Here is a 16,003-nt window from a genome sequence, read left to right on the forward strand (position 1 = left end):
CAAGTTTGACAATGCTATAATTTGCAATCTTTATTTTCACAATACATATACTTAGTATACAATGCTCTTTATACTTTGAAAGTTTAGGACAAATTCACAGTAACTTTTTGTATCACAGTAACTTTTTGTTTTGCAAGATCATCAAAATCACAGTAATTCATCAAAATCATATCAAGGTTAAGAGCAAGATCTTCTTCACAGTAACTTTTTGTTTTGCGCATTTGACAGAAAAGCAGAACTAGTAACCTGTTACACATATTCACCCCTCTAGGTGTGATTTACCTTGCTGGTACCCAACAATAAAGAGTTACATGAGTATTCCATGTATGTGATAATGTGAATAGGTAGGGGCAATTAGTCATTTGTGATTTTTTACTCTCTCAACTCACTTTCTACTCATCTTTGGAGAGAACAAAATTTGGCATAGGACACACCATTTTTCTTTCTCTCTATTCTCTTTCATCCCACAACCAAAACATAAACTTCCTTCACTTTCTTTCCTCCTTTTCTCTCATCTCATACTCACCAATGAACCATTCAACTTGAAAATATTTCAAGGCAGTGGGGCAAAAAAATTGATATTAAAAGGGATAGCTGCATGCACTCAAAACCAAACATATCACATTGAATGAATTATGTCAGAATCATAGAACCAATAACTGAAAGGGAAAATAGAACAACAACAACAAAGTCTTTATCCCACTAGGTGAAGTCAGCTACGTAGATCAAACAATATCATAAAACATTAGTTTGAAAAAGAAAAGAAGCTTGTAAATAAATGTGATTTTACAAGTTTACACATCACATGACAGAGAACATAGCCTAAAATGCAGTAAAACTAACACCAACTATAACTTAGGAATGGACATCACAATTAGAATTGCCCAACCTTGATGCTGAACTACCACCTTGACGCAGAGAATCTATGATGAGGAGCCTTGGATCCATGGGACTTTGAGGTTCCACCATGACTATTCCACCTATTAGAAGATTTAGACCTTGGAGTATGACTTACACTACCATGTGAATAAATGTTATTGCTTCTAATAGATGGTGTCCCGGTCGATTTCCAACTGCTCTTTCCAGACTTAGAAGGAGAGAAATCTGCAGGATGCTCAGTCATCCAGCCACCTCTACTCTTACGTTTCTTCGGAGTTGAAAAGCCTTCCTCTGTATAATGATCTGTCATCCAGCCACGTTTATTCTTTGATTTCTTCTGAGCTGTAAACTCACTTTCTTCTGCATAATGGTCGGAAATCCAGCCACCTCTATTCTTCGATTTCTTGGGAGTTGTAAAACCTCTTTCATCCATAAGTGTCGGTTTCTTTTTACGAGTCTTACCCATTTGGTGAGGTGCAGACATATATCCCATGTAATCATCCTCTGTATGGGATCTTTTAGTTTTTGTGTTTGATAATCCATGAACCCTCTTCCTTGCCTGTTAAGGTAAATACAACAGCCAATAAACCACTTATTGTATGAGACATACAGGTAACAGAATAATCATTATGCCACAAGAAAGCATGGTAAAATATAATATAAAGAAAAGGGAAACAACTAAAGAAATTTTAATAAGCTTAAGACATAACCTGAAATGAGCATTCCCGAGCAAAATGTCCTTCTTGACCACACTTGTAGCAGGAACCTGGGGTGGCTTCACCAGTGGTTTCAGCTCGAAACCTCGGAGATGCCTGCATCAATTGACTCTCATATTCATATGGCAAGCAGTATCATTTAGAAAGGAAACACTTTAAAAATAATAAAAAGAATAAGCAAACAGCTAAAGTAATCTTAATAAGCTTAATACAAAACCTGAAATATGCATTCCCGGGCAAAATGTCCTTCTTGACCACACTTGTAGCATGAAACAGGGGTGGCTGCACCAGTGGTTTCAACTCGAAACCTAGGAGATGCCTGCATCAATTGACTCTCGTATTCATATAGGGTACAGTATCATTTAGAAAGAAAACATGGTAAAAATAATAATAAGAAAGAGCAAACAGCTGAAGTAATTTTAATAAGCTTATGCACAACCTGAAAGATGCATTCCCGTGCAAAATGTCCTTCTTGACCACACTTGAAGCACATACCAGGGGTGGCTGCACCAGTGGTTTCAACTTGAAACCTCGGAGATGCCTGCATCAATTGACTTTCATATTCATATAGGCCAGCGCCTAGCAGTATCATTTAAAAGAAGTATTTCATGTGTATATACCTTCATAGAACTTGTGCATTCCCTGGAAAAATGTCCTTCTCCACCACACTTGTAGCATGAGCCAGCTGTAGCGGCACCAGTAGCTTCAACTCGAAACCTTGAACATGCCTGCATCAATTGATTCACATATTTAATGGTTTTATTTAGAAAGACATACTTCAAGTGTCAGGACAGAGCCTAAAAATTATTGGTTCAGGAATTTAATGTTTCGCTCATCACCTCAAGATTTTTAAAATGACACCATCTCAAACTACATCTAAAATGATAATTACAATCACTTTCATGTAATCTGAGGATATATCCTTGCTATGATAGGATGCCTAAAGAGGTAGTGTGGAAAGCTTTAGAAAGGAAATGAGTTTGTATTGTCTGCATACGAGCAATCAATGATATGTACGAAGGGATCAAGAACTACTGTTAGAACACCAGGTGGGTCCTAGAAGATTTTTCTATTACTATCGGATAACAGCAAGGTCAACTTTGAGTCCCTACCTTTTTACTTGGGTTTTGGATGTGCATACTGAGCATATCCAAGAGTCAATGCCACGATGCATACTTTTCGCAAATGATGTTGTCATTCCTAGTTGGGGACTCGGGAAATAAATGGGAAGCTAGAATGTGGAAACAAGCTTTATAAGTACATGAATTTTGTATAAGTCGAAGTAAGACAAATTATATGGAGTGTAAGTTTATAAAAAGGTGCAGAAATGAAAATTAAAGAACATATCATATCATAAGTCACAAGGTTTGGGTCAATCATACAAAACGATGAGGAAATAGAGGGAAATGAAAATCATAGAATTCAAGTAGGGTGAATAAATTGGAGTGCTTTAGATGTTGTGTAATAGGAAGGTTTCACTCAAACTTAAGGAAATTTTTTACCTCACGGCTATAAAGCCTACAATGTTGTATGGGAGTGAATGTTGGGCGATAAATGTCAGCAAGAAACTAAACTTAATGGAGCGGAAATGAGAATGTTGCACTGGATCGACAAACACACTAGACAAGATAGGATTACGAATTAATGCATTAAGGAGGAAGTCAGGGGAGCTCATATTGTATAAAGGATGGTAGAATCTTGCCTTATATAATTTGGGAATGTACAGATGAGACAGTGGAAGCCTCAGTAAAGAGAGTAGACCAAATGGAGTTTAGTCCAATTCATAGAGCCAGAGGGAGACCAAGAAAAACCATAAACTAAACACTTAAGAATGATTTAAAGATCAAGCTTAATCAACGGAAATGATTTATGATGGTGCATTATAACATCATTGAATCCATGAAGGTGCAAAGGACAAAATTAAAGGAATAAAGTGAGTCCACACATCTATCCGTGACATGTCTAGGTTTGGTACCATGATATTTTTCCTTCATTTAGTGGGGCCTTTTGGAGCTCCTCATTGCCATTAATTTCACCAATCTATTTCATGGTAATCATTGGAAATGGGGAGAGCTTTTTAAGGCTACTCTAACATTCTTATCTAGTTGAAATCAAATTTTAAAGTTCAAAACATTTGCAGTGTTAAGTAAGGCATCAGGTGAGATGTGAGATGGAATTGATCAAAAAAGCACCACATTCCACTTGAAAGGAAAGAGTCATGTAATAAAAGTAAAAGTATTCTACAATATGTGCTACTTTTTCTTTCAAAAGGAACCATTAAATAAAACTTACCAAACCAGTATGACCCAGCCGACCACATTTGTAACAAGAAATTTCTCTTGGTCTTGTTTCATCAGTGTTGGCACAACATAAGTGTCCAAATCTCTTGCAGATATAACATCGTATTTCCTAATTGAATAGAAGACAAAGGTAAAGGGCCACTGAATGAGCAGTTCACATCCATTGTAAGGTGTTACTCTTGTGAATTTAGGCTAAAAACATATCACAATGTAGCCAGTAAAAGAAAAAGAGGACAACGACCGAAAACAACCTCCAAGTCATCCAATCGATAATCATTTTTGCATGAAAACATATCATGCCCAGAATTTCCACACTTTAAGCAAATTCTCAAGACTTCAGAAGCATTTCCATGTTTCTCTGGACAGTTTTTAGCACGGTGCCCACCTTTGTTGCATAGAAAACAGTTTTTTCCCTACAGAAACATCAAACAGACCGGAATAAAACAAAAATAACAAAACTTAAGCCACCATATATATGCTGATAAATAGATGATAACCAACCGTAGATACATTATTAGTGCATTGCTTTGCATTATGTCCCAAACCACCGCATACATAGCAAGGTTTCTTCCGCCTTTCTTCTGTGCAGTTTAAAGCAACATGACCTTCAACACCACAGTTAAAGCATGATCCACGACCACTATCTGGAGGATCAAAATATCTAGGACCTCGCTGATAGAATAGAAAAGCAGTGATATGTTACATATACCCAACTAAGCCTTCCTCATGGAATAATAACATTTCCAAAATCACATTTTCAAACCAAATATTTGAACTCACAAGAAGCTTTCTCAGAACAATATTGTTACCCAATTGAACATTCTCCGTGGCTTCAATTGTCTTCACTGTCTCTTGTTCTTCAGGTACAATAATAACCTACAGAAAATAGAAAATATAACAATACCCAAAATGTGATTCCATCACGTAAAGAACTAATCTCTTTCAGAGATGTGTGACTATATCTCTCAACAAGTGTAGCTCGTAGAAATTGACCTTTTAGGCTTTCTCGGGATCCAGTGGACCTTACACCACTAGATCAACGTCTTGTTGATGCACAAAATGTGATTGTTCAGCTGTGTTTGGATTTGATTATTTTTTATCAAAAAATATATATAGCTTTTAAGCTAAAAAAGTAAAAAACTAAAATCTATCTTCTCTTTAAAAGATCATCTTTTATAATATATATAAAAAAATCAAATTGAGAATAAGACTTACACTTTGATCCCCAGATTCTGTTTTCTTCATCTCATCCAAAACGCAGTCGTTTTCTGTCACTGGTTCGGGTTGCTGCGAAGAAGTGATAGAAACGACACCGTTTAAAACGTCAGCCTTTGGGGCAACAAAATTTCGATCTGGGTTTACTTCCTCATCATCACCGTCGCTGCTTAAAACGACTAATGGAATAAAAGCGGCATCGTCGTTTAACTCAATATCGTTTTTGTGATCTGCTACATTGGCTTTCTGATTATCTTGGCTCCCCATTGTCGTTTAGAGTTCAAATTTGTGAACCCTAATCGAATCCCTAAAAATTTGAAATCGTTGTCGCAGTGCTTGAGTAGACACCAAATTTCGGCAAATTTTTTCCTGGAACACTATCCGGTGAAAAAAAATATGTGATTCGGTTTCGTTTATATTTATCAGAATGATCTGTTGGGGTTTCGGCAGTGGAAAAAAATCTGGACTATTGTATTAATTCGTGGAATATACTAAGAATATTATGACTCAAAATATATTTCATTTGTATTTTTTTAATAAATAAAAATTATTATTAAACATAAATAATAGATAATACAATGATAATATATAAAATTCTTATATTATTAGTGTAAATATTTTTCTATTCCAATATTATACACTCTTCATTTAAGAGTTATGTTTAAGATTATACACCAATGGATTAAGAAATGACATGATATGAAAATCGTCAATACTAATTGATTTATAGAAAAATTAGGGAATAGTTCATCATACTCATATGGTATAAAAGTTATAGTAGTTGTGCAATTATATTCATCAAAATTAGTCATATCAGCCAATTTTCAATTAAAATTCCAAAAAAATATAAAAGTGTCTTGAATTTTACCAAACTCTTTCCGTGGAGGATGAAATACACAATCACTACCTTGTTCATATTTCTAAAAAACATGGTTCACCATCTAGCTGGGTCTTAAATCACTAAATCAACACCTTGTTTGTAGGAAGTGTCGCTCTAAAAAATCAAATACTTGACATTTTGGTTTTTTGGGATCTAACGGGCCTTGAACTACTAGATCAAGATCTTGTTGGTAGTCATACATTTTGTTTTAACAAATTGCATAAATAAAAGTATTTATTGTCTTCTCTACTAGTTTTTTAACATTAATGTAAATATAATATATATATATTTAATTTCACAATTATACGGTTTAATTAGTAAATCATCCATTGAATTATTATATTAACATATCACTAATCTAACCATATGATATTTATACCACTGACATAAAAATTAAATGATAAAATGTTTTGATCTGTTTTGAGTAAAATACTCAGATTTAATGTACTAATACTTCCCATAAGCATTTACTTGAAATTGGTGTTAACTTTACAATCTTGTATTTGTGTGTGGAGTAAGAGTAATACCCATGAAGAAATGATATGAGGATGTCCGATTGATATTGAGAATTATAAATAGATTTAGTTTGCCTTCTTTATCAAATGAAGGGTTAGAATACTTTGTATGATTTAAATTTCAATCCAATGATGCTAAAATTTGTTAAATCAAAATACTTCAACAAGTGAAATGGATGGTTCCTTTAAAAAAATAGAGTATTGCTTTAATATTTTGCTTTATTCTGATAAAAAAAGTAGAGAGATGTTACTCTTAATATAATTATACATCATAACTAATTATGTATAATTATATATTTATACAATATTAATTATATATGAAGTTGTTTGGTTTAATCGGACAATTTAAGTGATTAAACATAATAATATAGACATCTTTCCATTTATTGTTTGGCTTATATTTCATAATATTGTCTTGAAGACTACACTAATGAGATCAAAAAATGGAGGTAAGAAAGATAATATGATAAATATGGAAATATGGATATAGTTGGAAAAAATATAATTTAGTATTGTGCTTCAAAAACATCAAAAAAATATGGAATAAAAGGAGGAGGCAAAACCTTAACCTTTAGTGTTCTCTTGGGTTTAAGAGAAGAAGGTAAATAGTGAGAAAGATAAGAGAAATATAGTATGAAGAAAAAAGAGATGGAAAATAGAGTAACATTTCTATTTTGGTAGAAGAGAAAAATGAAAGAAAAAGAGAAATGTGCATTTTCTTCTTTGTTTTTATTTGTTTGGTTGGATAGAAAATCATAAGGGAAAAATTATGTTATTTTTTAATGTCCAAAAAATCTTTAACATATATTATTTTAAATGTGTCATTCGTTAGTTAGTAAAAATATATATTTAAATATTATGATATATATTATTTTAATTGTTAAATTTTAATTTCTAGTTAATAATTATTATAACAATGATTATTATAAATTTAATAGAAAACAAGAGGTAAAATTGGAAGAACATTTTCAGAGGATATATATTGACAATGAACAATGGTAATGTGGTAATTTCATTATAATTATAAGGGTAAATGTGTCATTTAAAATTATGTTTTTCTTTGCTTTTTGATGCATTTATCTCTCTATTAATGGAGATGATCCTAACTCACTGACAATATGCATAGAACTCGTACACTTTTTTACTCTCTCCTTTCTTTCTCTCTTCTCAACGTGAGAAATTATCTATTGCACTTTAACTTCTTTCTTACTCTTTTCTATCTTCACTAACTTTATCTTACCAAACAATAGTTAAGGAGTGAAAAGACTATATTCTAAGTTACCAACTTACTATACTAAAGAGTGCCTCATGCCATTTGTTATATTTAATGATATAACAAAGTTAAATATTATATTATAAACTTATTTAAAAGTTTAAAGGATTAAAGGTACTTCGTGAGAAGATTGTGACATGAATGATAATTAAAGATGAAATGAACATGAATGATAATTAAAGATGAAATGAACATGAAACACTATGCAGAGGAAGAAACAATTTTGCATGAATGAAGTTTGTATGGTTTAAGAGAAATCACAAAAAAGGAGAAGACAGAACAATGCAACTTGTTACACTACGCAGAGAAATTACCAGCTTGCATTGAGCGTCACCTCTGTGTTGGATGCACTACCCATTGCGCTAAGCACATTCAGGTGTGCTGAGCGTATGAATTATAGAGGCTAAACTTCTTAATATTTTAATTTATGCGCTCAGCGTAGAAGTTGCACTGAGCCTATGAGTTACAGAGGCTAAACTTCTTAATTTTTTAATTCATGCGCTCAGTGTAGAGGTTGTGCTGGGCATGTGTCTTCCTCCATTGATGTGGCTTTGACGCTGAGCGTAGAGCTCAAATGTTGTCTAATCCGCTCAACATGATCCTTGCATTGAGCCTAACCGAGTTTTGTCCGGAAACTTAGCTTTTTTTTATCATTCCTCCAAATTAAACTTGCAAAACACTTTAGAGATGATATTTGGTCATTTAAACAAGTTGTTATCATGTATGAGTTTAATTTCATTTGTTTGAGTTGATTAAGTAAGTAAAGTGTTGTAAAATGAGTGTATACGGTGTGAACAATTTGGCACTTAATAATGCATTGGGTCAACATTGCACGATTTTAATGACAATGCTTAAGCTAATGTTGTTAAAATCGTGTATTTATCAATGAACCAACTAATTTAAAAACCGACTAGTTTATCCATGACAATGCGTAAGTTAATGACAATGCACGATTTTGAAAACCGACTATCAATGAACTGGTCGGATTCATGCAAACCAGACCAGTAGGTGAGAAGAAGAAGAAATTTGCGAGATCTCAGTGTGAGGAACCGCGACTAAGACCACTGAAACATAAATTGCTTTACTAGCATTATTGGTCACGTGTGTTTATGATAGACAATAGCATGATTCAAAATTTGGTGTGATGGATGTCATAGCCTTTGTGTCTACATGACAACAACTGTGGTTTCATTATAAAAGAGCCAACACTAATATTGTGGAAACATAAATCAAGGTTGGTGGTGGTTGTTTGATAGTAAGGGGAAGAGAAAGAGTTTGGCATTTGAGACGACTGTTGGGAATTAGGATTGAAGTTGATGTTCATCTTTGCTTCACTCTCCTTGCAGGTAGACTTTTCTATTCAGAATTAAGGTTGAATACAATAGGGGTTTCTCATCTTTAATTGGGCTAAGCTGTTTATGTGGTTTGGGCTTAATCTTAGCCATTGCACTATGAACATTATGGATTATTGAACTAGTTAATTAGTTGTTGTAATGACAAAACAAAAAAACTTGTCAATAAGGGAAAACAACTACCAAGGCAACTCTATCACTAAAAGTATAAAACACTAAATAAATGTATCTAATATATAAATATAACTTATATGCAGTTTAATTAGTAAACCACTGGTTGAATCATTGTACCACTATACTGCTACCTTAATCAATTTGATGTCTGTTACAATATTAATAACATTGGCTTAAGCTTATCCAATAAGTGGGAGATTAATGGCTATTATGTTCACAAAAGTGTTTGGAATCGTGAAAATAAATTATGAATACATAACATTCGTATTTGACCTTAGAGGATAAAATGGTGTGAAGCTGCGAAGAAAGAAATCACATTAGTGACCCACATAAACGACTTGGCTATGTTGGTGTCTAGACCATAGTACACCATCTTGTAGTCATACATGGGTTGGCTATGTCCAAGATAACTGTTGAATAATTTTTTGTAATTTCCCTAAATTTTGTAATTTCCATTTTTAAATAAGTAATTTCGAAAGTTTATGTAATGAACCACCCATTTTTAATCTATTTGTTTTATCTTTATCAATTTTCTTGTTCATTATCAATTGTCACTTAGTAAGGTGCAATGCATTAATTGCTTCTTAGGAGTCATGTTTTCATTTATTAGGTTGTCTTCTTGTCTAAGTTATATGCCCTATCTATGTACTCCATATTGATAATAAATCAATAAAACATGGACTATCTGGTTTAGAACTTTTCTTAGTGCATAGTGTGAAAGTGATTTTCATAGGTTTTATTTATTTGATCAAATTTAATTATCAAATAATATAATTAAATAACAAAGATTAGAGCACTCGTTAGTGTGTGATCGTGTAGGTTCAATACTAAATTGATAGTAAACTAACTTAAATAATTTACTAATCAAGGTTGGCATCCAAGAACACTCCTTAATGACCATTTAGCATATAGTAATATATATTTTACTTTCAAGAACCACTAGAAGATTAATTAAAATATTTTCTTTCATCTTTATAGCTCTAGTCTAACTTTAAAGTATGATACAATTGTCAAACTTTAATAGGTTGTAATGATGACTCATAGAAACTCATTTATTTATTCATTGTAATACATTAGTCAATGTCTTATTTTATTACAGAGCTCAAACTCATTACTAAGAGTTGATAGATTCATTCTTAATTAATCATTAATTCTACAAGCATTTATCATATCCAATATTCATTCAAATAATGTCCTAAGACATTATGTGTCTAAAATCAAAGTATGATAAATAACATGTTAATCTTAGGAAAAAAGAAATTATTTCATTTCTTCTTGAGAATTTCCTATTGACAATTTAAGGTAATCTTAACCATTAGGAATTCTCAGTTGAGTCAGTTCAATGATCATATTCATATATGCACAATCTATATGTGCAATTTAATAAATGAGATATATTAATATTTATCCAATAAATACTATCACATATATTGATCTATCTGAACCATTGATGTCTTATTCTCAATGATTCTATGATCAAGAACAATTTAAACTAAAAATTATAAAAGACATGTTTCTCATTATATAATCTCTATTATAATAAGTCTCTAATTTTTAATAAAGGACATTATCATTTAATCTATTTAATTAAATAAAAAAATATGATAAAATAAATAATGCAATTACTTTATTTGTATTTAATGATAAATTGGGTCTTGGGGCATAAATATAGACATATACAAATATATTTTCAACAATCTCCCTCTTGCACTAGACCCAATTAGTCGCGTATCTCATTCCCATTTCTCACTTGTGTCAAACTTCTTTAACCAAGTGTCTTGGTGAATGGACCAGCAAGAGGAGGCTATGTATAAGTCATGATATCTCTCACTGCACTAGCATATGATACTTTTTCATGCGTTCTCTCTCTTCAAGAGTCTTTGCACAATCCCCTCTATTAAGAGCAACTCCAATTTCTATTGGCAAATAGCCTTTTTTTAGTGTTTTCAATGTTATATCTCTTTGAGATAGTATTAATATACACAGATTGGGAGAAACCAAACAACCTTTTAGATTCATCTCTATAAATCTTTTATTCCTAAAATATATGTGTATCTCCTAAATCTTTCGTGGAGAATTATTTAGATTACCAAATCTTTGTATCCTGTAATGTTAGTACATCATTTTCAATAAGCAATATGTCATATGCATATGATATTAGGAAAATAAATTACGCTTCCACTAAACTTCTTTTAAACACAAGGTTCTTTTCACATCTAATCAAAATTGAAATTTTCAATTGTTTGATTAAAGTGAACGTTTCAACTTCTAGAAGCTTGTTTTAATCCACAAATGGATCGTTGTAGCTTGTAAACTTTATTAGGATCACACAAGGATGTGAATCCTTCAGGTTGTGTCATGTATACACCCTCTTAGCTCTCCATTAAGAAAAATGTCTTCACATCCATTTGTCATATTTCATATATCATAGTAAGTTTCTTTTATACCTTAACACAAAATCTTGTGAACATTTCAAATGATTCAGATTTATGTCTCATGACATATAAGAATAAATATCTAGGCATATCATCCGTGAAAGTAATAAAATAAGAATATTATTCATTGCCTTGAATTTATGTAGGACCACATACATTTGTATGTATTAGTCCTAATAATTCGGAAGCTCTATCTCCACTTCCCAAAAATGGAAATTTAGTCATTTTTCCTTTAAGACAATATTTACAACTTGTCTATGATTCATAATCAAAATGATCAAGACAACCTTTCTTGTGTAACTTGTTAATTATTTTCTTTCCAATATGACAAAACCTATAATGTCAAAGATATGTTTTATTCAATAAACTAGTAACTAGATTGAAGTTCACATTTGATAAGACATAAATGTCATGTTGGAGATGCCCATTTGCATATAAATCACCATCATGATAAATAAAGCAAATGTTATTATTTAAAATAATAAGAAATCATCATTTGTCCAACGTTGAAATTATACTTAAAACAATTTTCTGAACATAATAACAACAATACAATACTAGAAGTTTTATAATTGACATTTTTAAAGAAATTAATCCTACAACTAAGGTACCAACAATTTCTTCATTCTCAACTTGGAGACTAACTTCTCCTTTCTTCAATTGTCTAATGATTTGTAGTCCCTTGCTTATCATGTTTCAGATAATCAAGATACTTCTTGCATTTTATTTTCAAGTGTCATTTCTCCTTGCAGAAGAAATTCTTAATATTGCGTTGGTAAGTTATACATCTCTTATAAGGTTTGGTCACACCACCCCTAGGAGTAAGCTTTTTCTTTGGTTTAAAACTTTTCTTGTCCTTCCTTTTAGAGGAGTTTCCGACCACCATGACAGTTCTAGTTTTACGTTCAGAGGCCATTTGATTTTGATAATCAATCAACATATTAAGCATCTCATGCAACATATTGATCGATTTGATGACTAGTACATTATTAATAACATTGGCTTAAACTTATCTAAGAAGTGGAAGATTAATGGCTATTATGTTCACAAATGTGTTTGGAATCATTAAAATCATATGAATATGTAACATTCATATTTGACCCCATGGGATAGAATGGTGTGAAGTTGCGAAGAAACAAATGACATTAGTGACCCACGTAAACGACTTGGCCCCGTTGGTCTCTAGACCATGGTACACGATCTTGAAGTCATACATGAGTTGGCTATGTCCAGTATAACTGTTACGTAATTTTTTAAAATTTTCCTAAATTTTTTAATTTCCATTTTTAAATAAGTGGTTGTGGAAGTTTCTACCATGAACCATACATTTTTAATCTAATTGTTTTGAACAAGGATCTTCTCCATTAATGGAGAGGCAAATACATGTATTTTGCTTTGTTTTCAATAATAATAGTATCATTTCATTATAATTAGAAGAGTAAACGTATCATTGGAGTTTGTGTTTTTCTTTGTTTTTTTATGCACTTGCCTCTCCATTAATGGAGAGGATCCCAACTCATACCTTTACCAATTTGTCTATTCATTATCAATAGGCACTTAGTAGGGTGCAACACATAATTGCTTCTTATGAATCATGTTTTCATTTATTAGGTTGTCTTTTTGTCTAAGTCATGTGACCTATATATGTACTTCATATTGACAATGAATCAATAAGGCATGGACTATTTTGTTTAGAACTTTTCTTAGTGTATAGTGTGAGAGTGATTTTCATAGGTTCCTAGTTGAACCCATAACATATCAAGAAGTTTTCCATGTGGTGTTCCAAACCATAACTTATAAAGAGATCCTTCTATTTTGGGGTTCTAAGGACTTATCACTCTTGTCGGGTGTGGTGCACCTTATCTCCATCTCTTGTCTCCATCGCTTCCCTCATTTTGTCATTTTGTTTTCATTCATAGTGTTAGATTTTAGTCGCCACAAATCCCTTGGTTATTGTATTTTTCATGAATTTCGATCTCTATTGGAACTTAAACATGTAACCTTTTTTTCTTCATATAAAACATCATCCTACCACCTACACAATCCTAAAAATCATTAAAACTTGTCTTATTTATATTTTTAACTCAAAAATGATTTGAAGCATCCTCATGAGAGGTGTGAACTCATCATATGTGAAGGCCAAAGCCAGCCCGAGAGGCCTAATACAAACCCAAGATCCACAATGGGCCCTTGAGGCCTAACAAGGTCAAGAGTTTGTCCTACGGGGTAACTTATAATGGAAGACACACCCTACAGGGCACCTAATAGTCACCATATGCTTAGATAGAGGTATGCTAGACTAACTGAAAGGATAAGATCATAACATCGTCCATGACATCACCAAACCTTCATTCAATGCAAGATAAATTCATTTTACTGGGTATAAATAAAATATATCATTTATACTACAAGTCTTTATGTCTACCTGATCTCTTTATGCTACTCTATTCTAGCATTTACTTGATCTCTATAAATGTTGTCGTGAACGTTAGAACCTCTTTTCAGGTACCACCTAAGACAATTGAAGCTCTGATCTCAACTTGGTTCAACATTCTTCATGACTCTAAGGTTGGCTCCAACCCAGTTCAACACAAAAGCATGTTTGTTAAGTCATTCCTCCTCAGAACTAGAAGAACAATTTGAAGTTGTATTTTGTAAATATTAAAATGTTTGTCAAAGTTGGTGAAGGTTAAAGAAAATATATCTCATTACTAAAAATATAAGTTCCAAGTTGCCTTGAATAATCTTTACGCTTATGACTCTACTTAGTGATGTATATTTTTACAAGAGTTATATATACAATGTTAATTTTCTATTCCTTAGTTTTTTTTTCTAATGACAATATTTAAGAAAACTATATGTTTTTAATCATAAAATCAGGAGGGAAAGGATAGGGATTGCAATGAATTGGGTATGCATAGTACTTACTTATGTCCGTACCTATTTGTAGGTATTAATTTGGGTGACAGATATTGATGGATAATAAATACATTTTTAAGATTAAATATGTATATTTATTATAATCTTTAATTTATATGTAAATAATTGTTTTAAACACTAAATTTGTCACTAAATTTTAAACACTAAACTTCACTATGCAACAACAACATAACACTAATCTCTATGATATGCTTCACAATACATTATATATAAACTCAATATGATATATTAAAAAAAATACTTATTAAAAAAATAAATATTTGAGTATAACACTATCTTTAAATTAGGTATAATAATATATATCTCACCTTCAGTTATTATTATAAGTGTCAATTGTCATCATTTTTACCAATATATACTGGTGCAAATATTTTTCCATCCCTATGAAGGGGAGGTTTCACCTTATTGTTTCATTCTCCCTTAGCTTTTATATCTCTGATGGTTAGACTTTGAATAATTCTTAACATGGTTCAGGTTGGAGAAAGAAAAGTGAATTGTGAATGAAGGAATGAATATGGCAGTATATAGAGAAGAGAAAGAATAAGTAAGTTGTGCAGCAATGAAGATGAACATAGAGAAAGATATATGAGTGGAGAAATTGGATAAAAAACTTGTGTATTGATATGAGATTGAAGAGTACAAAGAGCAAGCATACTATTTATAGTAGCTAGTTATTTAATTAGGAAACTAACTTTCTAACAATAGAATGAAATAATTCCTTCTAACACTCCCCCTTAATTCATGGATACTGCAAACATACAACATTCATCAATCTTCTAAAGCTTCTAAACCTTCTACTCTTAATGACTTAGTCATTATATCTGCAATTTGTATTTCTGTTTTGCAATGCTTCAAGTTGATCTTCCCTCTTCCATCTTGGTCTCTTATAAAATGGTATTTCCCCTTTATGTGCTTGCTTCTTCCATGTGCAATTGGGTTCTTTGCAAAATTGATAGCAGGCTTATTATCTACTTGCAGTTCAACTGTTCCATTAAAACCAATCTTCCATTCTTCAAGTAGAGAGATCAACCAATGAGCCTAGCATGCTGCATGACAAGCTGAAAGTACTCAGCTTCACAGGTGGACAAGGCTACCACCTCCTGTTTCTTGGAGCACCATGAGATAGGAGATCCATATAGCAAGAAAACATAGCCTATTGTCCTATTTCTTTCCAATAGGCCATCACTCCAATCAGAATCAGAGTATGCTATGAGTTGCAGGTTGGCTTCTGTTGTTTGATTGGAGAATAGAATTCCAAAGTCTCTAGTTCCTTTCAAGTACCTTAGGATTCTTTTGGCTACTACCATGTATGACTTCCTTGGAT

The 16,003-nt window shown here is 32.2% G+C and overlaps 1 protein-coding gene across 5 annotated transcripts; it reads right to left on the reverse strand.

Annotated features, from left to right (window-relative positions):
- Nucleotides 1-619: 619 nt before the first annotated feature.
- LOC109340333 (zinc finger CCHC domain-containing protein 7-like) lies at nucleotides 620-5,551 on the reverse strand. Of its 5 annotated transcripts, XM_019578000.1 has the most exons (11): nucleotides 5,111-5,548; nucleotides 4,676-4,771; nucleotides 4,397-4,567; nucleotides 4,147-4,308; nucleotides 3,888-4,004; nucleotides 2,216-2,323; nucleotides 2,035-2,136; nucleotides 1,813-1,914; nucleotides 1,590-1,691; nucleotides 1,039-1,438; nucleotides 880-987 (listed from the first exon to the last, which is right to left on the reverse strand). In XM_019578000.1, the coding sequence occupies exons 1-11, from the start codon at nucleotides 5,375-5,377 to the stop codon at nucleotides 902-904; spliced, it is 1,713 nt and encodes a 570-aa protein (XP_019433545.1). In that variant the 5' UTR covers nucleotides 5,378-5,548; the 3' UTR covers nucleotides 880-901. The 5 variants fall into 5 exon arrangements, with proteins under 5 accessions (XP_019433544.1, XP_019433543.1, XP_019433547.1 ...); XM_019577999.1 differs by having other exon boundaries at nucleotides 620-1,438; nucleotides 4,406-4,567; nucleotides 5,111-5,550; XM_019577998.1 differs by having other exon boundaries at nucleotides 620-1,438.
- Between the last annotated feature and the right edge of the window lie 10,452 nt (nucleotides 5,552-16,003).

This window comes from Lupinus angustifolius, unplaced genomic scaffold (assembly GCF_001865875.1).
Source record: "Lupinus angustifolius cultivar Tanjil unplaced genomic scaffold, LupAngTanjil_v1.0 Scaffold_161_1, whole genome shotgun sequence".
NCBI classification, from domain to species: domain Eukaryota; kingdom Viridiplantae; phylum Streptophyta; class Magnoliopsida; order Fabales; family Fabaceae; genus Lupinus; species Lupinus angustifolius.

Bases quoted from the DNA above. Each gene is read 5' to 3' on its own strand.
- LOC109340333 (XM_019577998.1), bottom strand. From the start codon at position 5,377: ATGGGGAGCCAAGATAATCAGAAAGCCAATGTAGCAGATCACAAAAAC. The intron at 1,915-2,034 runs GTTGTGCATAAG...CAATTGATGCAG, and splicing joins CACGGGAATGCATCTTTCAG to GCATCTCCTAGGTTTCGAGT. The intron at 1,439-1,589 runs GTTATGTCTTAA...TTACCTTAACAG, and splicing joins CTCGGGAATGCTCATTTCAG to GCAAGGAAGAGGGTTCATGG.